Below are 16,593 nucleotides of genomic sequence, written 5' to 3' on the forward strand. Positions count from 1 at the left end.
GGGGAATTAAGTGTAGGTCTTGATTTATTGAGTTTAGAGGAGCTGCTGTCACACAGACGGTGCTCAGTGGGTGTTTATGGACTGACTCCTGTGCTTCAACCACCCTTCCAGGCTATACAGCACAAATACTACAACTAACCAGCCAACCAGCCAATTCACCATGCATCCATCCATCCATCCATCCATCCATCCATCCATCCATCCATCCATCTACCCAACCACCCACCCGACCATCATTATAAATGGCCAACCAACCTATTTTATCCGACAAACTAGTTAGGTATACGATCTTTTTAGATAACCAACTATGTACCACTTTCTCCCTCTCTCAACCATCCATCTATCTAGTCACACATCCAACTAACCAATCAGATAAGCAGCCACGATCACAGAACACCATTCCAGGCATTCCTATCTATAATTTGGCCAATCAATGATCCATTCATCTATATTCGTCTATCCAATCAGCCTCCTGGTCACAATCACACAGTTACACAGATCCATACACCTCCCCTGCCAACACACACACACACACATACACACACACACACACCACACCTCCTCCCAACACACACACACACACACACACACACACACACACACACACACACACCATCCTAAAGGATCCTTTTACACAGGGTTGTTATACACACAGACATATAATTAAGTTCAGGACAACAAATACAGCCAGAGGCTGTTGGAGAAAAGCTCTCTGCTGTGTGCACACAGGAGGGCAGCAAGCATACTTGTGCCATTTATAGGTTTCAGAAATACCTAATGGAATCCATTTGGCTTCTAGGGATGACTCAGTGGATTGTCCAGGATGGAGCAGCTTCCAGTTCAGGATCTTTCTAAGCACGTTAACGATGCTCAGACTTAGAGGGGGCCCTGTCTTTAAAACACTTTTTCCCCCATTTTGCTGTGTGGGTATAGTGTGTTTGGCAGGGTCTTGCTCATGTAGCCTAGGCTGGCCTCGCCTTTGTGATCACACTGGCAGGGTCTTCTGCACTAAGGTGAATCATAGCGTGGTACTGTGTTACTGTTCTTGATCAGCTTGGGTTCTCTTTCTGTAGGGCTGGAATGTTGAAACTGTCTTTGGCCAGGTGCCTCATGAACTTTCTTTCTCTATTGCTACAAAGATACATGGTAGAACAGCCAGCTGTGGTGCCACACACCTGTCATCCCAGAATGAGGCGGAAATGGGAGCATCTCCAGGGATTAAAGGCTAGCTGGGAGACAGGGTGGGGCTGTGTATATGTGCATGTGTATATGTATCTACACAGCAGTGTGGCCATTGGTCCGCCCATGCAGGATGGCATTCCTTAGGGTGGGCATGCAATGTTTTCTCTCCTACCTATCAGACAGTGGAAATTTGGGTTACCGTTACTTAAAAAAATGACTCATGTATAATGCCACTCCACACACAGGGCTGGGCTGCAGTTTCTTTCTGCAGCCTGAAGTGGAACTGCTGGGTCCTGTAATAACTTCATGTCTACCTTTCAGAGAATGAAGGCCTGCCTTCCATAGTGGCTTGGGCCATTTCAGTCGGGCATGTTAAAGTTTTCAAAAGCACATCTTTAAAAAAAAAAAAAAAAAGAAAGAGAGAAAGCCCACACGCCGGTGTGCGCATGAAGTTTGGCCTGCTTCCCGCACCTGCCAGAAACAAGGTAACGTTGGCCAGCAGGGGGCGCTCTTCTCTCACCTTGAATCCCGGGAACCCAGGGATCCCGTGCAGGCCTGGGTCTCCTTGGTCACCTTTCTTTCCAAACTCCCCATTGACGCCAGGAAAACCTTTGGGTCCCGGCAGTCCCGGGAGACCCGGGATGACCTGGCCGCACTGGCAATCTCCAGCTTCACCTGTAGTAATTAGGACAGGGATGCGTATGTTAAGCTGGGCTTGGAATAGCAGGGGAGAGGGTCGGTGAGGGGGGCTGGTGGGAGAAGGTAGCGCAGCCTAGACACTGAGGGCTGGGATTAAAGGCATGCGCTGCCACGCCTGGCTCCAGAATGCCTTTTACTCTGCATATACGTGGTGAGGTGCATATATCGTCGGCGTATATGTGGTCATGGGGAGACCTCATCCGGACAAAAGGCATTTCATGTGACCTGTACACAGCCTGAAGTTAACTTTATCCAAGAGTTTTGATGTGGCCGCTTTGGCTGCGGTGCAGCAAGTGATGCCAGGTGGATTTCCCACCTGCTGTGCTGAATTGGCACAATGATTCTCAGAAAGTTTCAGATCTTGGAGCACTTCCTTTACCTTCGAAAACGAATGAAGGGTTGGGGCGGGGTAAGCTTGCAAGAGGAGGTGACGTGGGGACTAGGTTGGGGTCCATCCTGACCTTCCCACCCCACAGGCCTCACCTTTCCATCCTTTCTGCCCTCGACCTCCTGGGAAACCTGAAGGCCCGGGGTAACCCACTCTCCCTTCTGATCCTTTCAGGCCAAACAGGAAGCCTAAGGGGAAACACAGACAAAAGCATTTGTGTGAGAGAGAGATTGGGTCCAGCACAGCCTCTCAGTCAAGGCTACCCCAGGTCCCTGCATCTCCAGACCCACACCAGCACCTCCAAAGACAGAGGTGTAAACAGCCACGTGGCCGTAGCCTCCCAGCGGAACAGAGACCACAGCCTGCAAATTTAGCTTTTCCACCAACGTATCGAGACCAGTGTCTTTCCTTTTGAGAAACGTTCAGTCCAAAGGAAGAGTTTGACTTTCCAGCCATGTGGCTGTAATTTCAAGATGGCCACACATCCCTTGTTCTCCCTCAAAGAACTTCCTCCAGGGTGTGGGCTCACAAGAATTAGGATAAACTCAGCTCTCCCCTCTGTCCTCTTTTGGAGTGGACACATACTTCTGCTCAGACTTTCCCACTTCACCTTTCACCTGACTTTGCACACATGAACACGCATGTAAACCTAGAAACATGGGGTCCTGGTAACTAACAGGAATTCTAATTGGTGCTAGGCATGGTTGACCTCACTGAAGGACTTCACTGAAGGGCCCAACGTTCCTCTTCTAGGCCCCCTTTTCCACTAAGACTCAGAGTTATTAATCACTTCAGTGCCCCAATAATTGCATGTATGTGTGTCAGGTGACCAGATGAGACTCCTCACAATTCTGAGAGGCCTCTGGGAAGACTGCCATCTGGTGGCGGACCTGAGGCTGCTTATCCAGGCGCCCATGGCTGGGACTGGTAGTTGAGCACCTCCGGACTCCTCTGCTTCTCACCGTCTCACTCTGTAGCCCAGGTTGGCCATGAACTCACGGTGACTCCCGTCTCAGCCTCCCAGGTGTCAGGATTACAGCTGTGAGCCGCCAAACCTCATTACTGCTAAATCTAGTAGTGGTCACAGCTCCAGCGAACACCCTTAGCTAGACAAGGTAGATGCTCGTGGCTACACAGGAAGTAGAGGGGTGAGAAGGCAGCGACTTCAAAGGCCTTTGCTCTAGGGAGAAGGTGGTGGGATGGTTTGAGAGCTCCTAGGGAAGCAGAGGTTTGTAGGAGAGGCCAGCGAGCATTGTTCTGTGTAATCTGATCTGGCTGCACATCTAACACAGTCTCTCACTCACCCATTCACCCATCCATTCATCCACCACGAGCCAGCGCCTGAGCTTTGCCAGGCAGCAAGCCAGGCGCCGTGTTGGCACTGGGGAAGCTGGCTTGCCTCGAGCTGACAGCAGGGATGAAGGGACACAGCTAACATGCTCAGAGGACAAATGTGAATTTTCAGATTCTAACTAGTGCCGTGAGAGGGCATCTGGGAGCAGCCGACATAGAATGGGTGGTGTTCAGGGAGGGCTTTCTGAGGAAGTGGCATGAACTGTGGCTGACAGAGGGAGCTGGCCAGGCAGGGAGCTGAAGGGCTATCCACAAATGGAAGAGAGGGACCAAATGGCCCTCTAACAGTATGAAGCCATGACCAGAGGATATGTAACAGGTACATGGAGGACTGTTGGCATGGATAAGGGGAAAAGGCCCTCTTGGGCTTTCATTCCTAAGGGCAAAGGGAGTCCTGAAAGGGTTTAAGGAGAGGCTGCACCACTCACCATGGAGAGTGAGGTGCCCAGAGACTCATGGATCCTGGCTCAAGTTTAGAAGCTATGGAGGAACAGTGAGAGGTACCAGGGAATATGTGGGCCAAGGAGGAGACTGAGAGGGTAGAGATCTGCAGCTCCACTCTGGGCTTTTTGAGGTTAGTTATTCCTCAGACCCAGTGCTGGCTGTTTCCTGTGAGAAGTTTCGCGGCTGTAGCTCAACGCACAGAGGAGAAATGGTGATGTTTTCATGGGGCTGTGTTCCATTGGAGCGTTTATCTAGAGTTTATGTAGGCACAGTGGGAATAGAAGGGACCAGAGAGAATTTCGGAAGCTCTATCAGCTACAAGAGGTGGGGGGGAGAGGGAGAGAGAGAGAGGAAGTGAGGGAAGGAGGTGGGGGAGAAAACAGGGAGGTCACTGAGAAGTCCTACGAAGTGTCCAGAGAGTGAGGACAGTGGACAGGCACTATGGAGTCGAGGAGAGCCTTTCCACACAGGCACTGCCTGTGTGCCCGTGGTCCCCTACAGGAGATGCTTAGGTCAGTGTTGGACTCTAGTCTAAAGTGTCCAGCCCTCTTGTCAGATGGAGAGAAAAACAGATCGTAAATGGAGGGATTCATCATCTGGACTTTAGGGACATTTAAAACCAGGACTGCCACTGAGGACAAAGAGAGATGTCTTCTTGGGAGTTAGTAAGGCCTTTATGAAGGCACAGTCGAGCCATGTAGATGTGACCTCTGTCTCTCCCCTGGGTTGCTTTCCTCTAGTTAATTCATTCATAGTTTTAAACAAGTTCTTTGGGATGTGGGAGATCTCAGCATGTCTTCCACCAAGAAGCCAATAGCTGATTCAGTCTGCTGAGTTAGAAATGGCACCAGCAGAGCCTTTCACATCTGAAGACAGCTGGCATCAAGGTTTGCTCTGATTCTGTGAATGACTAAGCATTCTGGCTTTCAGCAACTGCAGCACACAAAATAGGGCCAATACAGTTTTTGAGGGAAGAGTCCAAAAATTTCAGTTCTGAGGAAGGCTAAGCTCTGTGGGACTCCTGCTTTCCAGTACTAAGTTGCAAGGTGGATTCTAAATTGTTAGTCAGGCTTCTAAAGGCTAGTGATTGGCTACTTTTCACACAGGAGTTTGCTGTAAGAGCAGATGATTTGGTAACAATGTATCTCACTGAGGAAACAGTGTAAGGACTTAAACTGGATGTCCTGAAATCTTTAGCTGATACATTTTCTTACACTAGTCCCTCTTCTGTATATACCCCTTATCTGCTTGTAATCTACAACAGGTTGCTGTCTAGATCTGCTTGCTTCTGTTAGTTTATGCCATTGAAGCGGTAAAATTCACCCACGAAGATGGCATATGCTTGTGACAGGATGGAGTGACAGAGACGATGTCCTGATTCATGGCATGTGTTTATGTTTTTGATGCATGTGAGGAGAACCCTAGAGACACACACAGGAAGGGCAGGCTCATGGAAAATTGTATGGTACATGTCATCTATAAATATTTTCCTGTCAATATTAACAAATATGACTCAGATCATAAAAGCTACTTTTAGCATAATAGAAAACATTAAAGATAGCTTTGCTCAAATGCATCATCCAAGAAAATATCAACACTTGCAGCTTTTCAGACAAATGCGCTATCTTCCAAGTGATAGGAAACTGGGCAAACGGACTCCTTAAGTTAAAATGTTACTGTAGAATATGAACAGAGACAAAGTGACTGGCCTCTATGTGTCATTTTAGAGAAGTATTTCTTTCTATGGAAGAAATGCTGCCAACAATTTTCCTTCTGGAGATAGCGTAGAGAAGGATTTCCTCAAAGCAATTAAAACAGCTTCTGAACTTGAAGTTTAACTAAACCCAACACTACCCATTAAGTGAATAGATGCCCAGCCCCTTGAAGGGATGACCTGAGAAGAGATTGCTGGAGGTGATGTCAGGGAGTTGAAAACCACTTTGGAAAGAAGTGCCTACATTTGGATCAGTGTCACCCCCGAAAGAGAAAATGACCTCACATTTTCTCCCAGTCCCTCCGAAGCCAGTCTCTCCAGGAGGTGAAATGGTCCCGTGAGGAATTTTTCAACATCTAACGTGCAACTGAGTGCTACAGTGAAAGGAACAGGCTTTGTGGATGGCTAGTTCAAAGCTATAGCATGTGTACTACTCGTCAGTGAACATGGAGCATCATGACCTGAAAATGCTGACTGACTCAGGGACCATCCTAGCTGCTATGGGGAATCACACGGACTAACTCACCATGTAGGAGCTGTGGGACCACGAATTCTCTACTGACCGAGAGGCAAAAGGTGTTATCCCAGTTCCTGTGTGGACCCTGGGAATGCCCGCCACATTCTCATTCAGTAGCTGACTGGATCAATTCAGAACTGTCTAACAGAGAGTCCTGGCTGACACCCAGCTTGGTCAGGTCCCAGGTGAACACCAGCCACTCACCATCTGGTCCAGGTGGGCCTGCGGGCCCGGGGAGTCCTTGGGGACCTGGTTTTCCATCAGCTCCTGGTGGGCCGGGATAGTATGCCGAGGGTCCTGGCTCTCCCGAGAAGCCTTTGGGTCCCATCTCCCCTGGAAGGCCTCTCTTTGAATCTGAAACCCAAGAGCATTTGCAGCAGGTGAGTATCCCGATATGTAAAGGTTCTCCTGTCACAGAGGCCGTCATCAGGAACAAGCGTCAGGGTCTAGCTTACAGCAGAAGTCAACTTTGGCAACTTCGGCAATGGCCTGGGATGTGACCATTTGTTGACATCTTTGGACAGCACCCACCTGCCCCTCCCCCATCCCGGTTCTTTCATCCAGGGACCAGATATCACTAACCACCCATCGGAGTCCTAATCTAACCTTGCTGGAGTCACCGTTGCCTGCGCCCTTCATCTCTTTATAGCGAGACTACTCCATGAGAAGGGCGGATGGAGCCACAGGAAAGTCATATGACCAGCAAAGCCTACTGGTCCACGTCTGTATCCCCGAGACCAGGTATGTTCTGATGGTATGAAACTCCATTACCTTCATCTCCAATGGACAGGCCTGGGGGCCCCACGGGTCCAGGGTCTCCTGGCTCGCCTCGGCTTCCTGGCTCCCCATGAGCACCTTGGAATCCTGGGTCACCTCTGGCACCTGCAACCAAGACAGGTCCCTTCAGTTTGGAATCAGATCGTTGTCTAGGAACAGGCCCATACCATAGTAACGAGGCTGCGATTTACAGACCACTTCAGGCATCCAACTTCCCAGCAAGTACACTGTACACAGAGAGGGTCAGGGGGCTTTCAAATGATGAAAATACAGGGGGCCCTAATTCACAGCCCAGCAGGGTAAGATTCTGATAAACACAAGACAGCATAGAGACGCAGAGGATACAAAAAGACACGCAGTGGTTTCAGTGATTTGAGAGGACTCAGTGGCATTCTGGGTGTAGAAAGGAAGACATTTCCATTGCTCACAGATAGGGTCACACCTGGATGGTAGTGAGTGCTGTCAGCCAGAACCAAAGTGGCTGTTTCTAGTGACCCCTTTTGAAACCACCAGGGAAGCTGGGCTGTCTCTGAGGTTGTGCTCTGAACATCATTTTGTTTCACTTGGAGAACCTGCCTGGGAAGCTTATGACTCTGGTACTGACAAAAGAGGGTCCATGTGAAGCATTCGTACCAACCTTTTGCCAGGGATGGATGGGGTGAGTAGGCTGGAGGTCCTGGGGGTCCTAGTTCTCCCCGTTCTCCCTGAGTGGAGGCAGAGAAAGCACTGTGAGTTCAGCTGTCTGGAGTTCTCTTAATTTGTATATTGTCCAGGAGTGGACAGAATGTAGAGTTGGTATAATGGGGGCGGATTTTCTCACTCTCCAACCTGGACTGTCCCCATGGCAACAGCTCTGCCATGTGACCATCGGGAGTCCCTGCATCCCAGCCACCAGACAGACATAAAAAGGAACACCACAGCATGTGAGGATCTCCCTGTGAAGCCCTTGCCAGGGGTGTGGATGCCAGAAGTGGCTGGGAGACTGCAAGGGTTCCGAGCCTCAGGCCTTCATAGTACTGTCATCTGAGCCATCTGGTGAGGGGAAGCTGTAGAGTAGCCTCATGTACTCTCTAGATACACCCACGCCTTTCCCTGATCTCCACAGACGTGTCCTCTAGCAGGAAGGGCCACCCACAGGGCTGGGCCCTCTCCTAGCTACCTTGGGTCACCTCACCTTGTCTTCCCTCTCGGCCCTCAGGGTTAACCACACAAGTTCCTCCTTCCATCAGGAACTGGAGGTACCTCCCCACTGTGTTGCTACAAACCCAGCCTCCTGCTGCACAGTGCATGCTGAGGGGACTGAGCAACGCAACAGCACCCCCTCCCCCACCCCAGGGGGCGGAGCTCATCGCCTCTGCCTGTGCTGCTTAAGTGAGGAGCGGGACATCACCATCAGAAAGACATGAGTCACCTTGGGTCCTCGGGGTCCACTGGGGCCTTGGAAACCATCCAGGCCTCTGCTTCCCTGAAAGACAGATATGAACGTCTTATTTCCAGCTTCAGGGGGAAACTCCAGAAACCAACCGAATGCCACTTCTACCAGCACAGCCAGTGAAGCCACCAAGAATCCCCTCAATGACCCCAACGACCCAGCACACATTCACCTCCCTCATTTCAGATGCACAAATGTCTTTAAGGCTGCTTTGCTTGAAGCAGGAGCCAGAGTCCAAATGTGGACGGCCTTGTCCTGCAGTGTCTGTCAAACAGCTCTTCCTTCTTTTGTGCTTTACATTAAAAAAGATTTATTTTATGTGCGTGAGTATTTTTCCTGCATGCGTGTATGGGTACCATGTGAGCGGCTGGTGCCCGTGGATGTCAGAAGAGGGGGTCAGATCCTGGGCTAGCATTACAGATGGTTGTGAGTGACCAATTGGGTGCCAGGAACAGAACCCAGGTCTTTACAAGAGCACCAAGTACTCTTAACCACCAAGACATTCTCCAGTGCTCCCCGCCCCCAACCTTGTAGTTTTTCTTAGTATTTTTTTCCCCTTGGTTGTTGGCGTTGAGAGTATTTGGGGGACTTGGTGCTATGGAACTCTGGATGTGTCTGCGCTGCCCCCGTGGGACTGTGCAATAGGGACGGCTGCTCCTTCCATTCCACACATCAGCATCCAAGTGAGCAGCAGACTGTACAGGCAGAACCCGTCTCCTCCTGCAGCGGCAGCCACATCAGATCCCTTAGCTAAACTCTTCCTCCATAATGGGTTTTGAAAGTTTCCAGTTGCCACCAAACAGAATCCTCAGAGCCTGTTGATTTGGAATCTCTCTTTCCATTTAAATAATTTACTATTTTTTTTTTAAATTTATGTGAGTACACTGTAGCCGTCCTCAGACACACCAGAAGAGGGCCTCAGATCCCATTACAGATGGTCGTGAGTCACCATGTGGTTGCTGGGAATTGAGCTCAGGACCTCTGGAAGAGCAGAGTGCTCTTAACCCCTGAGCCATCTCTCCAGCACTCTCTTTTCATTAAAAAACAAACAAAATAATCTTTAACACTAATTTGGTCTCCACTTTTCTCAAATGCCAGTCAATGAGGAAGCTGGACAGGTATGTAAGGCCTTCTGAGACGCTCGTTCTTCTTGCAAAGACCACAAAGATCCCAAAACCAGGGCAGGGTTCAGTAAAAATTGGCCTGCTGAGGGGATTTTACAAATCTGCAGGAGTCCATGTGCCTGTTTGACGGGCAAAGATCGGCTGATTGCCCCCCTCCCCCCAAGCCCCCATTTGCAGGGGCTGACTCTGGTCCTCTCACCCTAGGTGGAGCTGAACATTCAAGAACAGCTGATTTTTATGTTGTTCAAGAGAGACCCCTAAGGTCCTAAGGACACTAATTAGCGGAGGTCCTCAGTAGCTGGCGGGAGCTCACCGTTAGGACACATCTACAGCTAGGCTCCCAGTGACCGTTTCCTCAAATGCTCAACAGAAAGCATTCTCTTATTGGTCTGGATGTGTTTCCATCTCTGGATGTCTAGGTCTTTCCTCAGGCAAGAACCCAGGCATGCAGAACTGGGGTTAATGTAATGCAACTCAGGGTCCTTCGGGGTAAGGCTTCTCCTCCCAGGATCCACCCACGAGGGCTGTGGGGCCGGAAGATGCAGCATCATGATTTAGTGATGATGCCATCACACGCCTAGCCTGTGGGTACAGCCTTACTGCCTGCTCCTAACTCCCCCATAGCTGGAAAAAAAATCACACTTGGTAGCTGTGATTCCAGGGGTCATAACAGTTCTGGGGCAGTCCAGTGGCCCTGTCAATACCGGGATAGCTTTTTCCTGTACCCCACACTCACACTACACAAAGACTGTGGCCGGTGCACAGTCCCCAGGAGACCAGATCCCCACGAGCACACTCTATAATAACTCCAGGGTGGGAGAAGACTCGACTGTCTCTAAACATAGGTTTCCCAAAATGAGAGGAAGTAATTGCTTATTTTTCAGACAATATAACACAACCAAAATGCACAAGACATCTTTCTTTTCCCTGCCTGGAGTTGTTCACCTTTCTAGGTGTCCATGCCTGTGTGCCAGCATGTGTGTCTCCCCCCACCCCCTGCCCTGTGTACATGCACATAGGCATGCAGAGAAGGCCCTTTGTTCTTGTAGGGAGGCTGGGGCTTCCCCAGGATGCACGGCCTTCTCTGCCTCCTCCCTGTTTGGCACGCTGCTGGGTCTCTGTATGTATGCAGGCAGCTCTCTGGAGCTGCCTTTAAGTTCTGGCCCCTGAGGCCACATCTTCACCACATCTGGAAAGCTCGTGGGGAGGCAGCAGCTGGCCAGTTGGACGAAGTGGTTTGCACTAACGTGCAGGAGGATGAGTCATTTGTGTATGTCTGCCTGCTTCCTTATTTTTTCAGTTGGGTAAACTATGTCTTCCTTTGACCCACTTAAACACAGATGTGTGTTTCTTACACATGCTTCTTCCCAAGTTACAGAGAGAGGGAGAGGGAGAGGGAGAGGGAGAAAGAGAGAGAGAGAAGAAGAAGAAGAAGGAGGAGGAGGAGGAGGAGGAGGAGGAGGAGGAGGAGGAGGAGAAGGAGAAGGAGAAGGAGAAGAAGGAGAGGAGAGGAGAGGAGAGGAGAGGAGAGGAGAGGAGAGGAGAGGAGAGGAGAGGAGAGAGCGCTGGATGGGATTCTCTATTATGCTGTACCTAGGCAGCAGAGGGTGGGGACAAGGGTCAGGGCTAGTCTCCATGGAACTCTAGTCTAGGGGCAGCTATGCTAAGCCATGTTTCCAGATATGACAGCTCCTCTGTTCAGTGAAGAGTAGGTGACAACATGTCACCTGTCTACCTCATGGGTGTACTGACTCTGACTCGGCTGGGCTTTGGGCCCAGTGCTTGCTTTAGTTGCCTCCACAGAATCTGTTTATTGCCACCCTTAAGCCAGTGTCACTCTGGTCTTGTCTATGGAGCAGGGGACAGCTCTTGCCTCAGTTGTGTTACTTTTGGGGACACTCTTAGCAAGAACTTGGGTCCAGTCAGTGTGTGGCCTCCAGCCTGAGTTTAGAGTCTACAATGAGAAGGAAGGAGAGAGCAGTAATAACGGTCTCCACGGTACATGGTCAGTACCAGAGCCTGGCCTCGAGCTGGAGCCATGGAGGTCAGCCATGACACAGGGAGGCAAGACTACCTGCTATCCCAGGACAGCCACGTAGCTCCTCTGTCTTAGTTCAGTCTCTGGGCTCTTCTGTGTCACGTGGCTACTTGCTGTGGAGATCTAAGCAGGACTCAGGGGGAGCTAGGGTTGCGAGGCTGCTTTTTGTGTGCCTGACAGGACGGCATGATGGGCACAGGAGCCCTGAGTACCCAGTGTGTGCACTCTGGTGCTGACTATAAGCTGACTGGAGCCGTGGCTGTATCCTGGGGCGAGTAAATTTGGTGCATGTGTGTACTGCAACCCTGCAGCTTCTGGCACGTTGGGTATGTATACTTTGAGGTGTGACGACCCCCTCCCTACCTCTAGCCCATTGGATAAAACATGGAACAGCTTCTGCTTAGAATTCCTTTGTTGTCAAGCTCAAGTTATGAGCATGATAGGTCACATGGCCCTGGAGGCTGGTACAGGTCTAAAGCCAGACCCCAGGACTGTCCACTGTGGGTGAGAGGAGGGTGCTGGGCTCTGCAATAGGTGGGCTGAATTTGTGATACAAGGAACGCTGTGAGTTAATCAGTGATTAATTAGATAAAGGCATTTCTGTGTGTGCTCTCTGCTCCAGCTGGTACTTAGTTGCTGCTAAATCTTGTCTAGACCTGTAAAAAATTTTCTTTTCATACACATTTTCTTTTTCTTTGCCAGACCACAGGAGAAAAGCAACCAGGTCATCACTAAACATAAGCGAGTACCAAAGTGTGTGTAGATCTCTAGGAAATAGAGGGGGAACCTCGGACACCCGCTGACAACTTTTTAGTGACCATGACAGAGAGGGGTGTGAGGCCCAGGGATGGAGACCTAGTGGCAGAGACCTGGGGTGGGTTCTGTGGGTTCTGATGGGTGAGGGAAGCAGAGACAGAGGTTAATGCCCCGCTAAGGACTCTGAGAGTTGGAACAATTGGTTATGAGCTTGAGGACGCACGGTACATCCCTAGTGAGCTTTGGAGACAAATGCCACTGGTTATATACATGAGGTCTCAGGCCTGGAACAGTCTACTTTTTGTGTATTAGACTTACTTTCTGTCCTGAGACTCCTTTTTCTCCATCAAGGCCAGGAAAACCCTGTGTTGGACAGAAAACACAAGCAATAAAGATTCAGGACAGGAAACCAAGCTCCCCAGAGGACCGCAGGACAGGACCAACAACCATCGAGCAGCCTTGTGCTTTTAAGGTCTGGAAGAACAGGGGCAGGTGGCCACATTCAACCCCAAGTGCTGAGGTGGCTCTTGACGTTCATGGCTCTGAAGGTGACACCTTACTCTCACAGATTAGCCTCCCAATGAGGAACATTGCTGTCGGACTCTTTGGGTGTCCAGAAATGAACCTGTATCTTAGATACTCTCTGCAGTTTGTTACAGAGATCAGTCGGGCCTCATACCAGGAGGAAGCTCCTGGGCAGGTACAGTGTTTGAAAAACTTAAGCATGCAGGTGGGGGAGGACATGGGTTCATAGGTTGTCAGCGAATGCATCTGAGGGATGTCCCTGGTGGTGGATGCCCAGCTGGCTGGCTGTGCCCAGGGTAGGGTCAGAGGGCCATGGGGAAATGTCTACTTTTTTGCTCAGTTTTTTTCTGTAAACCTAAAGACTGATCTAAAAAAAAAAATAGAAAATCTGCTTAAAAAGCAGAATGCCAACTAGCCAGACAATCATGGTTATAAAGTGTGAGGCTCACCCGTGTTCCTGGGAATCCCATGATGCCTTCCTCGCCTTTTAAGGTTATGCCCTAGGAAAGAGAAGCCAGAATGTGAGAGGTACCTGGAGCTGACCTCACCACCGGCCAGTGTGCAGCCTTCCTAGGCCCTTTAGTGACAGGATGGGGGCGGAGAGAGCACAGGGCTGTGTGCTGAGCACCTTTACCCAGAATGCCACAGTCACCACCACAGTGAGGAAGAGCTAGGAAGCTGAGTCAAACCGGACAAACAAGATGGCGGTGGCCTCAGGGGCCCAGAGCAAGGGAACCTCCTGACTCCCTCCCAACCCTCCCACTACCCGATAACAGCTTCAGATAATGCTAAGTATCCATAATTAAATAAAAGGCACTGAGTATCCACAATGCATCCTCACATGGAGAAGTGTTTAAGAATGCAAAGGTCAGGCCCAGAGCACACCCCATCACTCCAGCAGGAGCCCTGAGGATGGAGTCATCACAGGAGGGAGGGAAGGAGTCGTCACAGAACTTACGGGTATCCCTGGCTCTCCTTGACTTCCCTTTTCACCCTGTGAAGAACACACAGAGTGAGAAATGCTATCGCCTTTGAGATTGGCAGTAGTGCATAAGCATCAATCCTGTCTTAGGATCCTAGGCTAAAATGTGTCTGATAAACTAGCAAGCAGTCTTGATGAATTCCTGGTAATCAACAAACTCCTAAACGCTGCAGCTTCGAGACTCAAATGCAGACAAGGATTATTTCTCTAGAATTTTGATTTGGGATGCGCCCGGGAGCCTGCCTCTCTTCCCTCTGAGCAGCTAGTTATCTGCACCAGCAATGGGGTGCAGGCACTTCTGAACATGCTAGTGACCACATGTCTGTCCAAGAGCAGGAGAACACAGCCCAGAGGACCCACGATGACCACACTCAGTCAAGTAAGGTCTTCTTAGGAAAAGGCAGTTGGAACATACTGATATGTCAAGCCAAAGTAGCTTTGAAAACAGTATAGACTTTCTTCAGTGTAGGACTGGTAGGCCCTTGGCCCAGCTTCGCTGTCAGCACTCAGGATTTGACAGCTCACAAGCGCCTCCTACTGGCTGGTGGGAACTGTCCAGTCCCTCCAGTAGCTGGTGCAAATCTGATCAGTTCCCTCCTCTCCCCCTCAAATCGGCAGTGAGGTCTTTCCTGTCTTGGGATGCAACTGCTTGCATAAAAGTGAAGAACATGACCTTTGTAGTCTCCCTAGGTTAACTGGGAACGACCCTCTCTTTACCTTGTACATATCCGGGTGATACGTTGATGGCGTGGGCCCAATGAGTGTGATGTCAGATGGGATCCCATTGGGTCCTGGCTGTCCTACGTCACCCTGCAGATTGTTCAGCAAAAGTGACAGTTTTGAATCAGGAGGGCACAGAACTTGAGTGACAACCCAGTCTTACCACATGCACTTTTTTTTTTAAAGCATGGCTACTTTGTATCACAACAATAAAATAACCACATCAAAATAAAGGCGGTCTAGAATGATGTGAACCACCCTCCCATTAGCAATTGCTTAGAATTGGTACAGCAAGGTCAGAGACCACCAATGATTCCACACTGCACCTGCTTCTGTAGGCTACAGAAGATTTGATAGATTTGGGCTTTGCTGGGGTCACCACAAGCAAACAGCACTGTGTACACTAACGAGCAAAGGCTAGACTAAATATCTTGAGGAGACTCTCACTGGGTTTGTGTCTGTAGCTGTAGACACTGCTCCGTGTAAGTAGCGACGGCCAGCCTCCTGCCCTGCTTATGACCTTTCTCTCTCAGAAACTGATAAACACAGATTCCAGCCGATGTTTCTTTTGCTGTTTCTACAAGTAGGTCTACATTGTTGCTTTGAGCTCAGCTACCATGTAGCAGGGACGGCAGCGGACGGAGTGTCAGAGCAGCTTCCGAGGGCCTCCGTGTGTTCTGAGGGTTCACTAACATGTTCAAAGACTGAGACCCCAGTACCCATGAGGGCTTCGGTGTGTTCACTGAGTAATGCCTTCTTGTGGATTGCCTTAAGGCCATCTCCACAGTCTTCCATGTGACCATTCCCTCCCACTGGTGACCTCTCCCCAGGCGACCCTCCCTTTATTTGACCTAATTACTGTGGATATTTCATTGCAGGGGACTTGACATCCCCCTCCCCTTAATGGTTTAGGAATTCTGATCTCCATTTGTAGTATTCAGGGAACATGCAGAGCACCCACAGTGTCAGAGCTCATATGGTAGAACCAGAGGGACAGATCTCAGCTCACTGAGCAGGCTGGCTCAAGGGGTGTGTGTGTATGTGTGTGTGTGTGTGTGTGTGTGTGTGTGTGTGTGTGTGTGTGTGTGTAGGGTTGGATGTTAGGGGTAGGCACTGTGTTCTCTTCCAGGCTATGGGGTCTTGGAAGTGTAGCAGTAGGAGGTAACAGAAGTCACCTAATCTTCCATGATTGAATTCAGCCAGGACAGCCATGTGGTCTGTCCCCTGAGCTGGTTCCAGCTTAGACTTCAGTTGAGTCCTTTAGTCTTCTCTGGGTTCCTCACATTAGAAGACATTCTTAGGGGACACCTCCACTCCCCAGTTCTGAAGATGGGTGGAAGTCACATGTCCCTGTTGGACTCTCTGCCCGCCTAGACCGTTTGCAGTCATGTCTTCCCCAATCCACCATTGTCCCTGGAGTGTGAGCGATTTGATAGTCAACCGCGTCTGTATGTAAACTGTGTTCTCAGGTCACCTTGGGTGGTAATAGTCACTGGTTCCTGTCATCAGGTCTCCTTACCTTTTCACCCTTCTCTCCGTAAAAACCCAGTCCTCGGTTGCCCTGGAGACAGAGATGGTTTGTAAGAATCAAGAACCACAGTGAAACCAAAATAGTTTTTAGAAGAAAGAGACCAAGTCACATCCTCTCTGAACTTCAGGAGCCAAGTGCCCCTAGTCCTCTGCCTATGGAAGACCTGAGGGGTGAGTGGTGAGCCGAGAGGGGTCCTGTCAGCTGACACATTCACATTTGGCCATCCAAGGGAGGACTGGAGCTCTCCCCTCAGATTCTGGGCATCTCAACTGGCCAGATAATGGCCTAGATTCTGTATCTGGAGATAATTTTTGATAAAAAAGAAAAAAACCCATCCTAACTTTATATAAACATTTTTAAAAAAAATGATTTTAGGGGACTTAACGCTGACTGCATTTCATATTTATGTGG

The 16,593-nt window shown here is 49.8% G+C and overlaps 1 protein-coding gene across 1 annotated transcript in view; it reads right to left on the reverse strand.

Annotated features, from left to right (window-relative positions):
• Col4a2 (collagen type IV alpha 2 chain) overlaps positions 1-16,593 on the reverse strand; it is a 135,849-nt gene that overhangs the window by 25,996 nt on the left and 93,260 nt on the right. The window contains exons 12-22 of the mRNA NM_001427256.1: positions 16,171-16,212; positions 14,649-14,741; positions 13,908-13,943; positions 13,399-13,449; positions 12,743-12,787; positions 8,486-8,539; positions 7,712-7,778; positions 7,069-7,179; positions 6,502-6,651; positions 2,365-2,457; positions 1,703-1,857 (exon numbers count right to left, since the gene is read on the reverse strand). Of these exons, the coding sequence (NP_001414185.1) occupies positions 1,703-1,857; positions 2,365-2,457; positions 6,502-6,651; positions 7,069-7,179; positions 7,712-7,778; positions 8,486-8,539; positions 12,743-12,787; positions 13,399-13,449; positions 13,908-13,943; positions 14,649-14,741; positions 16,171-16,212 (897 nt within the window). The remainder of the gene's footprint in view (positions 1-1,702; positions 1,858-2,364; positions 2,458-6,501; positions 6,652-7,068; positions 7,180-7,711; positions 7,779-8,485; positions 8,540-12,742; positions 12,788-13,398; positions 13,450-13,907; positions 13,944-14,648; positions 14,742-16,170; positions 16,213-16,593) is intronic.

Source organism: Rattus norvegicus, chromosome 16 (genome assembly GCF_036323735.1).
Source record: "Rattus norvegicus strain BN/NHsdMcwi chromosome 16, GRCr8, whole genome shotgun sequence".
Lineage (NCBI taxonomy): Eukaryota > Metazoa > Chordata > Mammalia > Rodentia > Muridae > Rattus > Rattus norvegicus.